Source organism: Carcharodon carcharias, chromosome 1 (genome assembly GCF_017639515.1).
Source record: "Carcharodon carcharias isolate sCarCar2 chromosome 1, sCarCar2.pri, whole genome shotgun sequence".
NCBI lineage: Eukaryota > Metazoa > Chordata > Chondrichthyes > Lamniformes > Lamnidae > Carcharodon > Carcharodon carcharias.
In genome coordinates, this window is record NC_054467.1 from 41,526,184 (window position 1) to 41,544,433 (window position 18,250).

The following is an 18,250-nucleotide window of genomic DNA, read 5'->3' on the forward strand; positions in this document are numbered from 1 at the left end:
CCTCCAACAATTACAACCATCTTCTGTGCTCTATGATTCTTTAATAATTCGCAAGAAAGGATTAATTCACTCATTAGCCTTGTGCAGATCTTGATGGGAGCTTGGCAATGTAAATATTAATATAACTTAAACTGTCTGATGCAAGACAATTCTGCTGCCAATTTTAGTACAATTAACTCCCAAGTAGTATACATAATGAACCCTAGAAAATTCCTTGTCAAGGAATTAAGGGAAAGAGATCGGGGTTTAGTCTAGTGTCTTTGACAAATATTCTTTTCACGGTTTCGATCCCAGTGCTTTTACTCCCTCAATGCATTAAGTTTAAAATTTCTCGTTACCACGTGTCGTTTATTAAAGAGATGCAATATATTTGCAAGTTGTTATTGTTGCTCTGTGGTACTCCCTCCTAAATTCCCACATTGTCACCTCTTCTCTATTTTCAAAAGCCTTTTCTTTGGTGCTTCTTTGGGTTCCCATTATTATCTTTTTCGTTCCACACTGAATTGCACTCCTAGGTGCATGTCTGAAATATACTGCAGAAATGAGACTTATGGAGAATGCACAAACACAGAATGCTTCCTTATTTTTAGGGACTTTGAAGCATGCTGTTATAAATCCTCTGCCAAAAGGTTGCTGCAGAGGGCTTGTCAATATTTTGTGCACCTATCCAAAGAACATATAATCACATTTAAAAGTTGCTACTTAGAACCAAATTGAATTTAATTCAAATTTAAGTGAGCTTCTTTTTTCCTTCATGCAGTACCAGGCTAAGAACCTCCACAGAAGTCAAAGCAATTACAGCACAGAAGTACACCATGTGGCCCATCAAGTCCATGCCAGTTCTCTGGAGAGAGTGAGTGTCACGACTCACTGCGCTGTAATATCAAGCCCCACCGTTCCCCAAGCCACGCTAAATGTGAAAGGTTTGACCAAACCACCAGATTGCCCCAATTCTACCTAACTGTTTAATTTAGGTTAACAGAATATGAGCAAAAGGTTTGTAAACTTAAGTAAACAACTGTTTATGAACATACTGTGGCAAAAGAAAGAAGTATGAACTGCTAACTTCTAACATTATAATTAAACTCCACCCCATTCTCGAATCCACACACACCCACCCTTCTTTCTTACATGCATGCACGCACACACACACACAAAACATGGATTTCAAGGGTGGGATAAAAGAGTTCAGTAGCACCAATCCAGGGTACAGGATTCGATGGGTTGATTTTGATTAATGTCTTCCAAATTGCTTTCAGTTCTTGTAGATGACACAAGGTGGTCTTCCAGCACTTTCAGTATTTAGTTCACTGATTAATCACTTGCCTTTCAACGCCTCTTAAAAGGTTCTTCCCTTGGCCTTTTGACAGGAGTTTTCAGAGAGAGTGCAGGTTATAGAGATATCAAAAGAAAAGCCAGCTAGCTATTATAGTGAAATTACTGGAATTTTCCACACACAGGAGAAAGAGGTGTTGGGTCTTGTTCCTTTCAGGCTAGGAGCTATTCTGCTCCCCCGTCCTCTCACAAAACCCAGTCACCTGGTCAGGAGCCAATTAAAACATTGTTGCCAGGCAGCTCTCTGATCCAGGACTCCTTTCTGGCACCATCCTGTTTTTCATGGCACACACTGTTCCAGGACTGCAACATTGTATATATCTCTCACCCCGTTCCAGTGGACATGTTCCTGAAACTGTAGACATTGCAATTCCAATCCCCAGTCCAACAGAAAATAAAAAGACATCTTCCTTACAAGTGCAAACCACTCAGTCCCACTCTAGCCCTGTAGCCCACAAGTTTATTTCCCTCTATCACTAGATAATGAGGATTTAGAATCTGGACAATTTCTCTTCTCTCCCCCCATCCCACCAATCGCCCATGCCAAAGCTCCAACTCTATCACTATTGTGGAAAACATTAAGATGTTACAAATATCAAGCAATAAAAGGTTTGTGGATTGTGTATTTTCTTACCTTTGGAGTGTTTGAGTCAATTTAAATAACCCAGCAGCAAGCTATTTTTAAAATGAAGGTTAATTTATTTCTCACACACTTGCCCTGTAGGTTAACATAAACATGATAGCTCACCCACAATATCACATGCACAAAAACTAGATACAGCTAAAAGGTGAAACAGTAATTATAAAAATGGAATTTAACTCAGTCTCTATTTCAGAGCAGGCCTGATGTTTCATAGTCAAGTTGTTATTTTAGCTGAAACAAAGGTCTCTAAAATGCAGACAGCTCTCAGTAGTTGTGATGGCTCCTAGAGTTGCTGTGCCCAGAGGTTGTTTTCATAAGTGGACTTGAAGATAGGAAAGAGAAAGAGGCTTAGCTTCTCTTTCGAGATAGTGTAGGTAGTCACTTTGCTGCTTAACTGGCTGCAGCAGTCAATGGCTTTGCCTGTCAGACCCTCTGATGGAATTCTGACTCTAAAAAAGTTTCAGTTTTCTGTTATACCTTTAGCAGGGAGCCAAGATGGCTACCATATCATGTTACCTCAAAGTGTCATGTATGGTCCCAAATAAGGGATTGTGATAACTTAATTAACATTCTACAGTTTTCAGCCAGGCATGATACAAGTTACAAAAATTAGAGATCCTGGAAATATAAGAACTATATTGTTAGACACTTCAGTGTTCAGCTGTGACTTGGTTTGTTCATTTTGACAACACAACTAAGACAACAAATTCAACAAATTAAATGTAACTTTATTTCACAATACTCATTCCAAATGGTTCGGCAAATACATAGTTGCAAAACAAATATTTGACATAAAAACTATGAATTCTTAAACATTAAATCCAATTTATGTCTCAAATTTTTATACACGAAAATTACCACAAAACTGGAATCTAGCCAGAATAAACAAACATTCAAAGAAGTGTCTAGATAGCCAAATAATATTTCTTCCATCATCTTACCACCAGCCTCTCCATCTAGTAACATGTATGGAACAGACAATGAGGTGCGACTGGTAGATAGTGAGGGGCATGGGGCAATCCACTTCAATTATTTTCTCTGGGGAAAGTACATTTACCTTTCTTTAACACCACTTGCCAACTCAACTAAAAAGGTAACAATTCAATGCTGTGACAGCCTTTGACCCAGAAGCAGTAATAAGGAAAATTTGTAATTACTTTAAGATGTGCAGTGAATTTGTAATTGTTCAAAAAATATATTTGAAGAGAACTTTTAAGAGTTTGTATTAATTGTAAAGGGAACAATTATAATTTTTGGATAGCAAGAAATACTGTTCCATGTGACCTGGCAACCAGTGACCTAGAAGCAGTAAGGAAGGAAGTTAAGATACACAACCATGTGGCACACAGAAAACAGAACAGCTGGAGAGGAGAGGTGGTCAGCATGCAGAGTTGGAGAGCTGGATGCCTGAACATTTGGAAAGCCGCTGCATCCTTCACTTCCAAGTGACTGATTGCCAGAATCGGCCATATCATGCAAAGAAAGGTGTTTCTGGTAGATGCACACTACCAACTCTCAGCGGGAGCTAAGAGTTGAGAAGGTTCTGGAAAGAAGTGCGTTATAAATGTACAAGATGGCTTGGGTAGAACCCTGTTTACGTGGAAGCTTCAGGTTTCCAGAGAATCGGTTAAATCCTTGAAGGAAAGAAACTGGAATTCTGCTTGGAAGAACTGTGCGGTTGAAACAGGGATCCTACAGGGGGAATGGACTACCTAGAGGCTCCATGAGATAGTCTTTGTTGTGTCTGCTATTCCATGTATAATTTATAGTTTGTACAGACTGTGATTTGCCTGTTAATTTATATGGATTCCAACTTGTGGTAAAGTAGAAGTTATAAAATGAAATGTTTTCTGGTAACTTTGCCATTTGGAAGTCATTGGTAAAATTATTTAAAAAAAACGGATCCTCATGGGAATCATAACGATCTGAACTGTTAGAACCATAGAAAAATACAGCAAAGAAAGAGGCAATTCAACCAATTGTGTCTTTACCGGCTGACAAAAAAAAACACAGCTGCCCATTCTAATCCCCACCTTCCAGCCCCCGGTCTGTAGCCTTGCAGATTACGAGTCAGGTGTAGATCCAGGTTTGCACCACTGAATTGCATCAATAGGACATTATAGCCTGCATATTAAATTGTTCTAAGAACTTTAAGCAAGAAACAAGGACAGTCAACCTACTTATTCCATATGTCACAGAGCTCTATCATGAAGCCCGTCCAAAATGTATTTTATTCAAAGTAATGTAAAATAGATAATATTGTCTAATTTGTTAGCTCACAATATCAGCCCACACAAACCTGAAGTAATCACCAACTTCTATAATGGTTATCAACTAATGGAGTTTCCTTTCCTGCCCCACACCAGCTCCAGCTCCACATCCAGAATATCAGAGTTATACAACATTTATAAATACTGCTTTTGCAAAAGATATTTCAATATTGCATCTTTTACAGTTAAAAGGTGTGCTCTAGTTGGTGACTGGTATTCTAGATTTACTTTATTAATTTATGGGATGTGAGCATCACTGGTGAGGCCAGAATTTGTAGTTCACCCCTGACAGCCCTGGAGAAGGTGGTAGTGAACCACATTCTTGAACCGCTGCAGTCCATCTAGTATAGGTACACCCAGCACTGTCAGTAAGGAAGGGAGTTCCAGGTTTTTTGGCCCAGCGACAATGTATGAATCGGAGGGGAACTTGCAGGTGGTGTTCTCATGCATCTCCAGCCCTTTTCCTTCTTGGTGGTAGGAGGTTACAGGCTTGGCAAGTACTTTCGAAGGAGGCTTGGTGAGTTGCTGCAGTTCATCTTGGGGGTGGTACGCACTTGCTGCCACTGTGCATAGTGGTGGACAGAGCTAATACCCTGCTTTCTCTTAGATGGCTTTGGCGCTTCTGAAACCAAGAGACTGAAGAGACCAGCGGGGTTGTGGGGGTAGGTGGCGGCGATGTCGGCTGTGCAGCAAGTCAGGATCACTGAAGTGAGAGAGAAAAAGAAACTGTGACATCATTGGAAGGCTCTGAGTTAATTGACTGGTGAGTATTATAGTTTTGTTTCCCTTTCTTCAAAGTTAGGTAGTTAGCATAAGAAGTTGGGAATTTTTTTTAAATAATAAAAAGGTTAAAGCATTTCAATCAACCTCATCATATTTAAGTGACAACAGAAGAATAGTAGTAGCAGCTCGTGAGGCTTTTTAAAGCTGTAAGCTTTATTATTTAATAGATTGAGGAATGTCAGGGCAGCTCCAACCTCTGGAGTGCCCATGCTGTTCTATGTTGGAACTCCAGGACATTTCCAGCATCTTGGATAACCATATCTGCAGGTAATGTCATCAGCTGCAGCAGCTCGAGCTCTGGGTTTTGGAACTTAAGGAGCAGCTGAATTCACTGTGGTGCATCCACGAGGTTGAAAACTTTATGGATAGCATGTTTATAGATGTGGTCACCCACAGCTTAAGAGTATGCAGGGAGAAAGGGAGCGGGTAGCCACCAGGCAAGTCAAGAAGAAACAGGCAGGTAGTGCAGGAGTTCCCTGAGTGCATCTAACACTCCAAACAGTATTCAGTTCTGATACTGATGAAAGTGATCGTTCATCTGGGGCGTGCTGCCAGAGCCAAGTCCATGGCACCATAGCTGGCTCAGCTATTCAGAAGAGCAGGAAAAAAAACTGGAAGAGCAATCGTGATCAGAGATTCATTAGTTATGGGAACAGACAGGCATTTCTGCAGCCGTAGATGTGAATTCAGGATGGTATGTTGTCTTCCTGGTGCTAGGGTCAAGGATGTCACCAAAGAGCTGCAGAGCACTCTTGAAGGCCTAGGGCAAATAGCCAGAGGTTCTGGTCCACACAAATACCAAACAGCATAGATAGAGAGAGATGTGGTCCTGGGAACCAACTAGGAAATCAAGTAGGACCTCAGAAGTAGTAATCTCTGGGTTACTCCCAGTACCATGCATGTTTGAGTATGGAGGTAGGAGGAGAGGGCGGAGGAATGCATGGCTGGAGAAATGGTGCTGATGGCTGGGGGGGAGGCTTTAGATTCTTGGAATATTGGGATCAGTTCTGGAGAGATAGGACCCGTACAAGCCAGACTAGTTACGAACATATGAAATAGGAGAAGTAGACCATTCAGCCCACTGAGCCTGCTCCGCTATTCAATAAGCTCATGGCTAAATCTGTTTGTATTACTATTTCCATATTCTCATCTATCCCCGATAACCTTTGATTCCTTTGCTTAACAAGAATCTATCTACCTCTATCTTAAAGATATTCAATGGCCTCACCTCCACCGCCTTCTGAGGCAGGATGTTCCAAAGTCGCACAACCCTCAGAAAAAAGTTCTCCTAATCTCAGTCCTAAAAGGGCACCCCCTAATTTTAAAACAGTGCTCCCTAGTTCTGGACTCACCCACAAGGGGAAACATCATTTCCACGTCCACCTCGTCAAGACTGTTCAGGATCTTGTATCCTTTAATCAAGTCACCCCTCACTCTTCTAAACTCCAGCGAAAACAAATCCAGTCTGTCTAACCTTTCTTCATAAAACAACCCACTCTTTCCAGGTATCAATCTAATAAACCTCCTCTGAGATGCCTCTAATGAATTAACATTCTTCATTAAATGAGGAGACCAAAACAGCACACAGTATTCGAGATGCAGTCTCACCAATGCCCTGTACAACTGAAGCATAAGATCCTTACTTTTATGTTCAATTCCTCTCGTAATGAAAGATAGCATTCCACTAGCCTTTTTAATTGCTTGTTGTACCTGCAAACTAACTTTTTGTTACTCATGCACGAGAACACCACAATCCCACTGCACCTTGGAATTCTGCAGTCGTTCTCTATTTAAGTAATACTCTGCTTTTTTAGTCTTCCTGCCAAAGTGAACAACTTCACATTTTCCCCACATTGTGCTCCATCTGCCAGATTTTTGCCCGCTCACTCAACCTATCGATATCCGTATGCAAACTCAAGTCCCCCCACACATCATACTTTCCTACCTATCTTTGTGTCATCTGAGGTCACTAATTAATCTTGTCACATTACACAATACCAAGTCTAATACAACCCGCTCTCTGGTTGGTTCCAGAACATGCTGCTCTAAGAAACTGTCTCAAAAACATTCTATGAACTCCCCATCCAGGCTACTACCACCAATCTGATTTTTCCAGTTTATATGTAGATTAAAATCACCCATGATTATTGCCATCCTTTTATCAGAAGCATTCAATATTTATTCTTGTATACTTTGTCCTACATTGTGGTCACTGTTAGGGGGCCTATAGACCACTCCCATTCATGGCTTCTTTCCCCTACTATTTCTCATCTTCACCCAAACCAATTCTACATCCTGAGCTCCCGAACCAAGGTCATCTCTAACTATTGCACCAATGCCATCCTTGATCAACAGTGCTACCCCTCCACCTTTACCTAGCTTCCTATTCTTCTTGAATGTCATATCCCCTCAATATTCAGGACCCAATCCTTCCCATCCTGCAGCCATGTCTCCGTAAAGACTATCATATTTATTTACTTCAATGTGCACTGTCAATTCATTTACTTTGTTATGAATGCTAGGTGCATTCAGACACAGGGCCTTTTGTTTTGTCTTTTTGTTATCTTTGTAACATCCAGTCTTGACTGTTGGTGCATTCTTAGGTTTTTTTTCTCTTTCCCTTCCTGCCATTCTCAGACCCTCATTTCCCATATTACTAGTTATCTCTCCTGCTTTGACTCTACCCGATGATTTGCAACATCTGTCCAAGCTTGATCCCTTACCCCGCCTTGTTTAGTTTAAAGCCCTCTCTACCTCCTTAGTTAAGCAGCTCACGAGAACACTGGTCCCTACATGGTTCAGGTGTAGGCCATCTCAATGATGCATCCCCCACTTTCCACAGTACTTATGCCAGTGCCACGTGAACCAGAGCCTACTTCTCCCACACCAGTCTTTGAGCCATGCATTCATCTCTCTAATCTTATTTGCCCTATGCCTTCTACTTCTTAGTTTGATGCCTAGATCCTCATACTGACTATGAAGAAACCTTTTCTTAGTTCTGCCTATGTTATTGGTACCCACATGGACCACTATAACTGGATCCTCCCCATACCCCAGAAGTTTCTCTCCAGCCCTGAACTGATGTCCCGAACCCTGGCCCCAGGCAGGCAACACAGCCATCTTGACTCTCACTCTTTGCTGCAGAGAACAGACTCAATCCCCCTCACTATACTGTCCCCTACTACCACCAGATTCTTATTTGCTCCTCCAAATTGAACCTATACTATGGTGCCATGGCCAGCCTGCTCATCCACCTTGCAGACCTTGCTTTTGTCCACACAAGTTTTGAGCACCTCAAAACTGTTTGACAATTGCAAAGTCTGAGGCTCCTCTGCTCCTGTCTTGCTCGGTCCCTTTACCTGCCTCCTGTCCCTCACTGCTGATCAAAACTGATGACCCTATTCTAAGAGATGTGACAGTCTTCTGGAACAAAGTGTCCAGGTATTTCTCCCCCTCCCTTATGTTGCACAGTGTCTGCAGTTCTGCTTCCAGAGCAATAATCTTGATCTGGAATTCCTCCCGCTGCCCGCACTTCCCAAGGACGTGTTTGTCCTGGATCGCTCTGGTGTCCAAGAGACGCACATTCCACAGCTGCAATACAACATCTGCCCTGCCATTGTTGCATATATTATTTGGTTATTTTCTTTGTATACTGCAATTTACTGTGCTTACTAATTGCTAGTACCACCCACAAATAAAATTAAAGGTTATACGATTTTTAATTGCACTGTTGTGTGTTTTGGGTATTTGCTTCAATTATTTTGGTTAACATTTATATATTTTTTTAATTTTAGCTTTAGTTCTTTTTATTTATTAGATCTACCTTAAATCTTGTGTCCTAAGCTGGCGATTAACAGTGTCTCTTACACCAAGCACTTACCAGCCAATCAACTTACTAGTTTCCTGAGATGTCACAGTTGTTTTTTCTAAATTCAAGCTTCTTCAGCAGCTGAGATGGCACACCTCTGCTCAGCCCTCAGGTAGGAAAGGCCGTGCTCCGATCCCCGGGCTCTATATATGCTGCTTCCAACTCCCTCTGCGCAGCTCCCAAGTAGCCTGTTTCCCTACAGGGCAATTGGCTAGTGCTATTGGGGATGGTCTAATCTTTCATCATCCCGGGAGCTCTGGATTTGTTTGCCCCCTTCATGGGAATATACCTTGGCTGGACTTGAACTCTCTCCAAAGGCAGTTCATTGTTCAGTTACAGTTCTGCCTGCTAGTCTTTGATTCCATTTTATCTGTGTTAGATCTATTAGGCCATGGGAATCTTCACCGCATGTGCTAAGGTAATGCCAAAAGTTAATTTAAAAGGGAAGGAGATAAATGCAGTAAACTTTATGTTATGTGGCACTCTACCAACCTCAATTCTCTCCTAGCCGGAATTTCTGGTGCTCCCCTAATGTGAATCTCACTTTACCGGCTGGAAGCAATTACGAAGTTATCCAGAAACCATACCTATATACAGTATTATTTTTTACTTTGGTTTGTGTTTTAATGTACTGTTGAAGATCAGAAGTCAAAGGAATAATGGTTTTTACTTCCTGAGTACTTGCATATTAGTTCATGCTACAAGTATTGCCACTATATTCCATTGGTAAATGGAACTCTCCGTTAACTGGCATTTTTGATTAACCAGCATCACCCATTCCCACCGCATGCTGGATAATGAAGATTTTACTATATTTGAAAAGCAGAGATACATAAACGGATCTGGGGACTAGGAACAAAAACAGAATTACCTGGAAAAACTCAGCAGGTCTGGCAGCATCGGCGGAGAAGAAAAGAGTTGACGTTTCGAGTCCTCATGACCCTTCAACAGAACTGAGTGAATATTAGGAGAGGGGTGAAATATAAGCTGGTTTAAGGTGGGGGGGGGGGGGGGGGCGGTAGAGAAGTCGGGGGGTGGGTGGGGTAGTTGTAGGGACAGGCAAGAAGTGAAAGGAGCAGATAATCAAAAGATGTCACAGACAAAAGGAACAAAGAGGTGTTGAAGGTGGTGATATTATCTAAATGAATGTGCTAATTAAGAATGGATGGCAGGGCACTCAAGGTACAGCTCTAGTGGGGGTGGGGTGGAAAGACTAGCAGGGCATACAACTTTTAAAAATAATGGAAATAGGTGGGAAAAGAAAAATCTATATAAATTATTGGAAAAAACAAAAGGAAGGGGGAAGAAACTGAAAGGGGGTGGGGATAGAGGAATTTCCAGTTCCCTGGCCCCAACCGCTTCCTCTTCACCACAGACGTCCAATCCCTCTACAACTCCATCCCCCACCAGGATGGTCTGAGGGCCCTTAGCTTCTTCCTCGAACAGAGGCCCGAACAATCCCCATCCACCACTACTCTCCTCCGTCTGGCTGACCTTGTTCTCACACTGAACAATTTCTCCTTCAACTCCTCTCACTTCCTCCAAATAAAAGGTGTGGCTATGGGTATCCGCATGGGCCCCAGCTATGCCTGTCTCTTTATGGGGTATGTGGAACATTCCTTGTTCCAGTCCTACTCCAGGCCCCTCCCACAACTCTTTCTCCGGTACATCGATGATTACTTCGGTGCTGCTTCATGCTCTCGTCGGGACTTGGAAAATTTATTAATTTTGCTTCCCATCTCCACCCCTCCATCATTTTCACATGGTCCATCTCTGACACTTCCCTTCCCTTCCTTGAGCTCTCTGTCTCAATTTCTGGTGATAGACTGTCCACCAATATCCATTACAAGCCTACCAACTCCCACAGCTACCTCTTCTACAGCTCTTCACACCCCGCTTCCTGTAAGGACTCCATCCCATTCTCTCAGTTCCTTTGCCTCCGTCGCATCTGTTCTGATGATGCTACCTTCAAAAACAGTTCCTCTGATATGTCCTCCTTCTTCCTTAACTGAGGTTTTCCACCCATGGTCGTTGACAGGGCCCTCAACCATGTCCGGCCCATCTCCCGTGCATCCGCCCTCACGCCTTCTCCCTCCCAGAAACATGATAGGGTCCCCCTTGTCCTCACTTATCACCCCACCAGCCTCCACATTCAAAGGATCATCCTCCGCCATTTCCGCCAACTCCAGCATGATGCCACCACCAAACACCCCTTCACCCCCCCCGGCAGCATTCCGTAGGGATCGTTCCCTCTGGGACACCCTGGTCCACTCCTCCATCACCTCCTACTCCTCAACCCCTATCTATGGCACCTCCCCATGCCCTTTCACTTCCTCTCTCCTCACCGTCCAAGGGCCCAAACACTCCTTTCAATTGAAGCAGCATTTCCCCCAACTTAGTCTACTGCATTCGTTGCTCCCAATGCGGTCTCCTCTACATTGGAGAGACCAAATGTAAACTGGGCGACCGCTTTGCAGAACACCTGCGGTCTGTCCGCAAGACAGACCCAAACCTCCCTGTCGCTTGCCATTTTAACACTCCACCCTGCTCTCTTGCCCACATGTCTGTCCTTGACTTGCTGCATTGTTCCAGTGAAGCCCAACGTAAACTGGAGGAACAGCACCTCATCTTCCAACTAGGCACTTTACAGCCTTTCGGACTGAATACTGAATTCAACGACCTTAGATCTTGAACTCCCTCCTCCATCCCCACCCCCTTTCTGTTTCTTCCCCCTTCCTTTTGTTTTTTGTCCAATAATTTATAAAGATTTTTCTTTTCCCACCTATTTCCATTATTTTTAAATCTTGTATGCCCTGCTAGTCTTTCCACCCCACCCCCACTAGAGCTGTACCTTGAATGCTCTGCCATCCGTTCTTAATTAGCACATTCATTTAGATAATATCACCACCTTGAACACCTCTTTGTTCCTTTGTCTGTGACATCTTTTGATTATCTGCTCCTATCACTGCTTGCTTGTCCCTACAACCACACCATCACCCCGCCCCCACTTCTCCTTCCCCCCAACCCCCCCACCTTAAACCAGATTATATTTCACCCCTCTCCTAATATTCACTCAGTTCTGTTGAAGGGTCAGGAGGACTCGAAATGTCAACTCTTTCCTTCTCTGCCGATGCTGAGTTTTTCCGGGTAATTCTGTTTTCGTTTTGGATTTCCAGCATCTGCAGTTTTTGCTTTTATCTCGGGGAGAATAGGCCTCATTACAATACTGTTGGATTGCCTCCTACCCAGCAGCCTGGGACCCATGAGGATAGACCACAGCACTCAGACTTCACCTGGGTGGGGCTCAGGGGAGGCTACAGAGCTAAGGGGAGGTTGGTGGTGGAAGAAAGGGACACCAGAGATTTGGCTTGCAATTGCTGAAGGTTTCCTTCTGAAGCCTTGGGTGTGCATTCCTCACCAACAAGGAGCACTAAAATAGTACAGTGCTTAAGGTAATTAATTAGTTTTATCTTCATTAATTAGGTTCTTGAAATGTCAAATAACAATTTTGAAAAGCAGCTTGCCTCAGTGAAATTGTTGCATACTGACCACAAGCATCTACATCTACACAGAAAGAATAGTTTGGAATCTCTCCATGAACTAAAATGCACCCTTCACAGAAAGCCCAATGCAATTTTCCTGTGGAGCAATTCTAAGATGATTTAATACTTGGAGATCTTAGAACTACAAAACCCTTCCAAAATTCCAGTTATGTAAGCTGACCCAAGTAGCAATTTCTAAGTACATAAAGTTTTACCTAAACTCTTATAAAAAAAGCCTGTAAGAATCCACAAGCACACATGAAATATTTTACCAAAATTAGATTGGTTTAAAACACTAGGCAGAGAATTAAAAGGAAAAAGGGTTTAAGCAGACAGGGTTTTACCAGCTGAAGCAGGGACAAAACTATGAAGGTGGAAGTAGGCAGTCTTTGAGAGAATAGTGGAAAGCTCAGCTGAGGGCCAAATAGGAAGTCAAGGTTGCAAATATTATGATTTAACCAGGGATAGCAGCTTCATACTTCCCAAGGTTTAATTGGAGGAAATCTCAGCCCATCCAGGAGTGGATGTCAGGTGAGTGATTGATCGCTTGGAAGCAGTAAAAGATTCAAGAGAGATGGTGGTGAGGTAGAGCTGGGCATCATCAATATACACAGGGAGCCTGATGTACCTTCAGATGATGGAACAGGACAGCACATAAATAAGAAATAGTAGGGCCCAAGAAGAGACCCTTTGAGGAACTAAAAGATAACGGTGGGAGGCACAGAGAGAAGTTATTGCAGGAGACTTGATTCCCATGGCTGGCTAGGCAGGAGCGGAACCAGGCAAGTGCTGTCTATTCAATTGGACAACAAAAGGAGAGGTGTTGGAGGAAGATAGTGTAGTCAAATGCTTCAAAGACAGATAGTACAGTTCAGTCACAATCACAGAAAAAGTCATTTGTGAGAATGATTAATGCCATTTCAGTGCACTGACAGGGTTTGAATCCTTTTCAAAAAGCTGCAGGAAAGAAGGGCACAGAGTTAAGAGGCAACAGCATATTCAAGTGCTTTGGAAAGGAAAGGTTGGTGACTGGACAGCAGTTTGCAAGAACAGAACGGTTAAGAGTCCTGCTTTATTGAGGGGAGAGGTAATAATAGCAGGGCGAGACACAAGAACAGAGGATGGAAAATCATTTACAGTATCAGCTATTATGGAGGCCAGGAACAGAAGATGGGTGGTCAGCAGTCAAGTGGAAATAGAGTTGAGAGATCAAGGAATGTGTGTCTTAAATGATGATGAACTCAGCAAATTCCTGTGGGAAGACAGAGACAGACACTAGAGAGAGATCAGAGTTCAAGGTTAGAGTGGGAAAGAGAAGGAAAAGGTGCAGCATCGACAGCTAAATTGATTATTTCAATTTTAGTAACAAAATGGTGTGCTTCTTGCATATTTTATTGGAACCGAGATTGGAGGGCACAGGGGAGAGGTGTTTCTTAAAAGCAGCCATTGGGGCTTTATCTTGCATTTGTGGACCCTGCCCATTCCAAGATAATCCTAGAGTTGTAGGTGTTGGTCACAGAAACAAGCTAAAAATTTATGAAACCCTAGTTTGGTTCAGGTTATTCTTCATTGTACCCTTTCCAAGGCCTATATTTTGAGGTTTGGTGCCAAAAACCAAAATGTAATACTCCAGATGGGCATCTAACCAAGGCTCTGTACAGTCAAGCATCATTTATTCATTTTTGAAAACCAACATTCATAGATAAAAGGTTCAATTGTTTTTTTTATTATTACTTCTTGTATCTGTGCATATACTTAATAACTTGTTTACATTGAAGATCCCTGTAGAGATCAATAACAAAAAAAATACACTTCGAGTTGATAGCTAAAAGGTTGACAAGATTTCACATTTTAAGACTTTTACTGTAACAGATTAAACAATTAAAAGCACTTAACTAAATACTATTTTTGAAGGCAACGTATTTTTTAAACTAGAGCAGAACTTTCCTCTTTTACTTTTAACACAACCAAAAAACCCACTGCACAGCTATACTTTACACTGTCCCTTAAGTAGTCATTTGATTTTCTCTGATTAAGTTCAAATTGAGGCTTAGCTCATGAAGGTTTATTTCCATTCCTTTCCCTTCCCAGCATGGTAACTTTGAACCCCAGAACACACACTCACCATGAGGGTTTTTCCTCGAGAATCTCCCTCTAGCACAGCCAAGGCGAACCTTCCAGCCTCATTTCAAATCGTCTCAAATTTGATCTTTCTAATCCAACCAGAAACTCTCACCTGTGCAGTGAACCTTAGAGACTTTCACCTTGTAGCTGCTCCCTCTCTCCCAGATTCTGGCAGACTGCCTGCGCCTGAGAGTTTTCTGGGATACCTTAGAAACCCAGCCCCTCTCAAAGCCCATTTCCATGGCAATAAGAAAAAATAGGTCTTGTATCCAGATAGAAATGTTGATTAGCTATCCTTGATACCCCAATTCTTATATATTGAAAGTGAGCATAATTGCTTACAAGCAACTAATCAACATCTTCTTTGGACTCTGGAGACTAGCAGTCTAACCACTTTAAACACAGATGCTGCTTCCATTGTCTCCAAGTGTGAACACCTTCTTTCCAGCAATACAACACTCCCTTTAATCCTTAACAGCCATGTCAGGCAGTCTTCAGAACGGGTCACATGACTCCATTTTTTTTTTTACCCTAAAGACACAGTCCCAAAATAATCTTATAAACCTCATGATTGTAACAACATGAATACAACAATCTCTTTGCTCTTCCACAGCTCCAAGTTTCTCAACATGAAAAAAAAACATTCCACTTTACCTTTTTCAGATCCAAAGTGGATAACCTCTTATCGTCCAACATTGAACTGCACTACAATTTGTCTACTCTCCTACTTTTGTCCATGTCCCTTTGTGACTTCCTGCTCACATCCATTTACTTTATTGTGCCATCTAAGTCATTTGCAAACCTGGATCTGCAATTTGCTATTCCTTCATCCAAGTGATTAATAAATATGGTGAAAAACTGAGGCCCCAGTACAGATCCCAGGACCACTTGATACATCCAGGCAATCAGACAACAAACTCTATCCCTACTCTCCATTGCCTACCTCTCAAACTATCACCAATGGTGTGTCACAAGGTTACAATTGTGTGTGTTCGCATTTTAGTTAATAATCTATAAAGATGAGCACTGAAGGCAATTTTGAATATCAGGAATTTAAGTTAAAATGAAAAGGTTACAAAAAAGCCAAGATTTAGAGGTGACTTATTTGATGCTTTCAAGATTATAAAAGAAAATCACAGTTGTTTCCTGTTCCAAAAGTTTCAAACACCAGAGTACAAAAAACAGGTTAAGTGAGAAGAAAAGTCAGAAAGAATGTTTTCACGCCCAAGATAATGGTTGTGGAAAAAGCTGCCCAGAAAGACTATAGAAGTGAAGCGAACAGTATAATTGATTCATTGGGGAATTAAGACAAATATTTCTGGAAAAAAAGTATTTAATGATGGTAAGAACACAGGAAATGGGCCATTCTATCCATAAATATTGCTGATTTTGTTAACAATGCATATTTATTTTGTTTAATTCTAATACTCCACTGTTTGCTGTATTCCTTATTTTCCAGGTATGTATCTATCATCCCAGCAAGCATCTTACTGCCTTGAGAAAACAATTAAATATATTCTATTGCAAAAAAACCGTTGCCATTTACACTCACATTGGAAAAATGGCAAGTAAAAATAGCAATTCTTCTACACAATAAAACCACAGGCCAGATTTTCAGACACCTGTGGGTTAGGTGTGGATGCACCTCAGTCTTCTAACACCTTTGGAACATGCTGCAGTTTTCAAATGGGGGAAGCCAGCAACCTCTCGGCACACATTAACTGGTCGTTAAGCTCATTGTTGAGCTCATTTTAACAGCCGGAAGGAGGCCAGAAAGAAATTTTCATAGCAGCGAGCGTGAAGAACGAATGACTTGGTGCACATTAGTGCATACCTGTTGAGAACACTGCAGGGAGCCACAGAGTGATGTTGCTGCTGCATTACATTCGAAAAAAGACAATTGAAACTGAGGTCCTCGAGCGATGGCACAAAGTTGCTATCACTTCAGCAGAGCAGGACAGATGTTTTGTAATTAACCATTTGGCCACTTGTATGCACCATGAGGCTACTGGCTCTCTGTGCTCCAATCTGCAAGGCAATGGCAAGCCCAGTCATGGCTACCATTGCACATCTAAGTCAGTTTCCATTCCTACACGCACTTGGCGCCACTAATGTTTGGCACTGAGCTCGCCTCCAGTCTAATTAGGGGCTTTACATATTAAAAGAGTTGCATCAGTGATGCAGTGATGGCACAACATTGGGGCTCAGAAATGCATACACACACACCACACCACACACACAAAAACAGTTCATATTCTTTCAAATAATAGGTCAAAAAGAGAAAGAACATAGCTGGATAACTCTCCAGTCCGGAATTAAATTGAAAATTTATGAACAAAAACAATCAAATACTCTGCAAAACACAATTACTTTAGAAGGTGATCTGGCCAAGGCAATGGTATTTACTCTCTTTTCAATTACCAAATAAGAGCTCAAATGAGGAACACAGGCAAAGGTTTAATTTGATCTTGACCATCAGAATATTATCTTAAAGTCTGGTTTGTCAGCCACGTCTTTTCACTACAACTGTCTTTTCAGTAAAAGTTATATGAAGTTGAAAGACAAATCTCATAATTTATTCCTTATTCACCAGGACTTTACAGCAATTGCAAACTGTATTCAGTGGTCTAATGCAGCTCTAGTGCAATTATTTAAAAACCTTGGGTGGAGCCGCTGTCTGGAGAACCGGCGGGAGACCCGCTCGCCTCTTTCCAAGAAGGCCCACCAGTATTATGTGCCAATACGCACTTGACAGGCCACAAGCAAGTATTTCCCCAGAATCAGGACCCCGGGGTGGAAGTTCCGCCCACTGAGAGCTGCTGGCCAAACAGAGGTCAGCAGTTCTTTTGAACAGCAGCCCCACCAAGGAGACAGTGCTGCTGCTGGAACAAACCCAGCCAAGGCCCAGGACCCAGGTGTATGATGGCAAGAGGGGGTTCATGGGGGAGAGGAGTCAGCAGCAAGGGCAAAGGGTTGCCCTCAGCAGGTCCATCCCCCTTTCTGATGCCGGGTCTCTCCTCGGGAGCTGGCAAACAAACATGTCAGGGTTTGCTTGTTGCGCAGACAACAGGCACATGGCGAGTCCCTTAACTCCTCTTGTTAGCCATAATTGGACCACATTTTCCTTGGGGTTTTTCAGCCTTAAAAGGAACATATACGCGTTACAAATAATTTATTAATTTTTAAAATGCTGACCATTGCTTGTCTACCATCATATCTTTCATCATTCTTTCCCAATCCACCTGAGGTAACTCATCCCTCATACCTATGTAATTTGCTTTGTTTAAATTTAAGCCCCTCGCTTCAGAACTAAATAGTTTTCAAACTCAACATAACATTCTATCATACTATAGTCACGCTTCCCTATAGGCTCCTTTACATCAAGGTTATTAATGAACCCTTTTCACTACACAATACAACTCCAAAATAGCCTGTTCCTAGTTGGTTTCTCAAAACACTGATGTGAAAAAGACACTATCTTGTATAATTCCATGAACTTTTCCTCCACACTATTAGTGAAAATTTACTTTGCCTAGTCTATATGAAGATTTCTCAAAGAATTTTATATATTTCAATTAGATCTCCTCTTAATCTTCTAAACTCTAGGGAATATAGATCTGGTCTCCTCAATCTCTCCTCACAGGAGAATCTCCTTATCTCAGTAATCAGTCTAATCAACTTTCAT

General features: G+C 42.1%; 1 protein-coding gene across 2 annotated transcripts in view; it reads right to left on the reverse strand.

Moving 5' to 3' along the window:
• Window positions 1-18,250, reverse strand: part of fgf2 (fibroblast growth factor 2) — a 115,465-nt gene that overhangs the window by 82,361 nt on the left and 14,854 nt on the right. The window contains exon 2 of one of the 2 annotated variants that reach the window (XM_041188683.1): window positions 4,652-4,951. The exons of the other annotated variant lie outside the window; for it this stretch is intronic. Coding sequence (XP_041044617.1) covers window positions 4,731-4,951 — 221 coding nt within the window. The 3' untranslated portion in view covers window positions 4,652-4,730. Of the gene's footprint in view, window positions 1-4,651; window positions 4,952-18,250 lie in introns of those variants that run through there. 2 annotated transcript variants of the gene reach the window in all.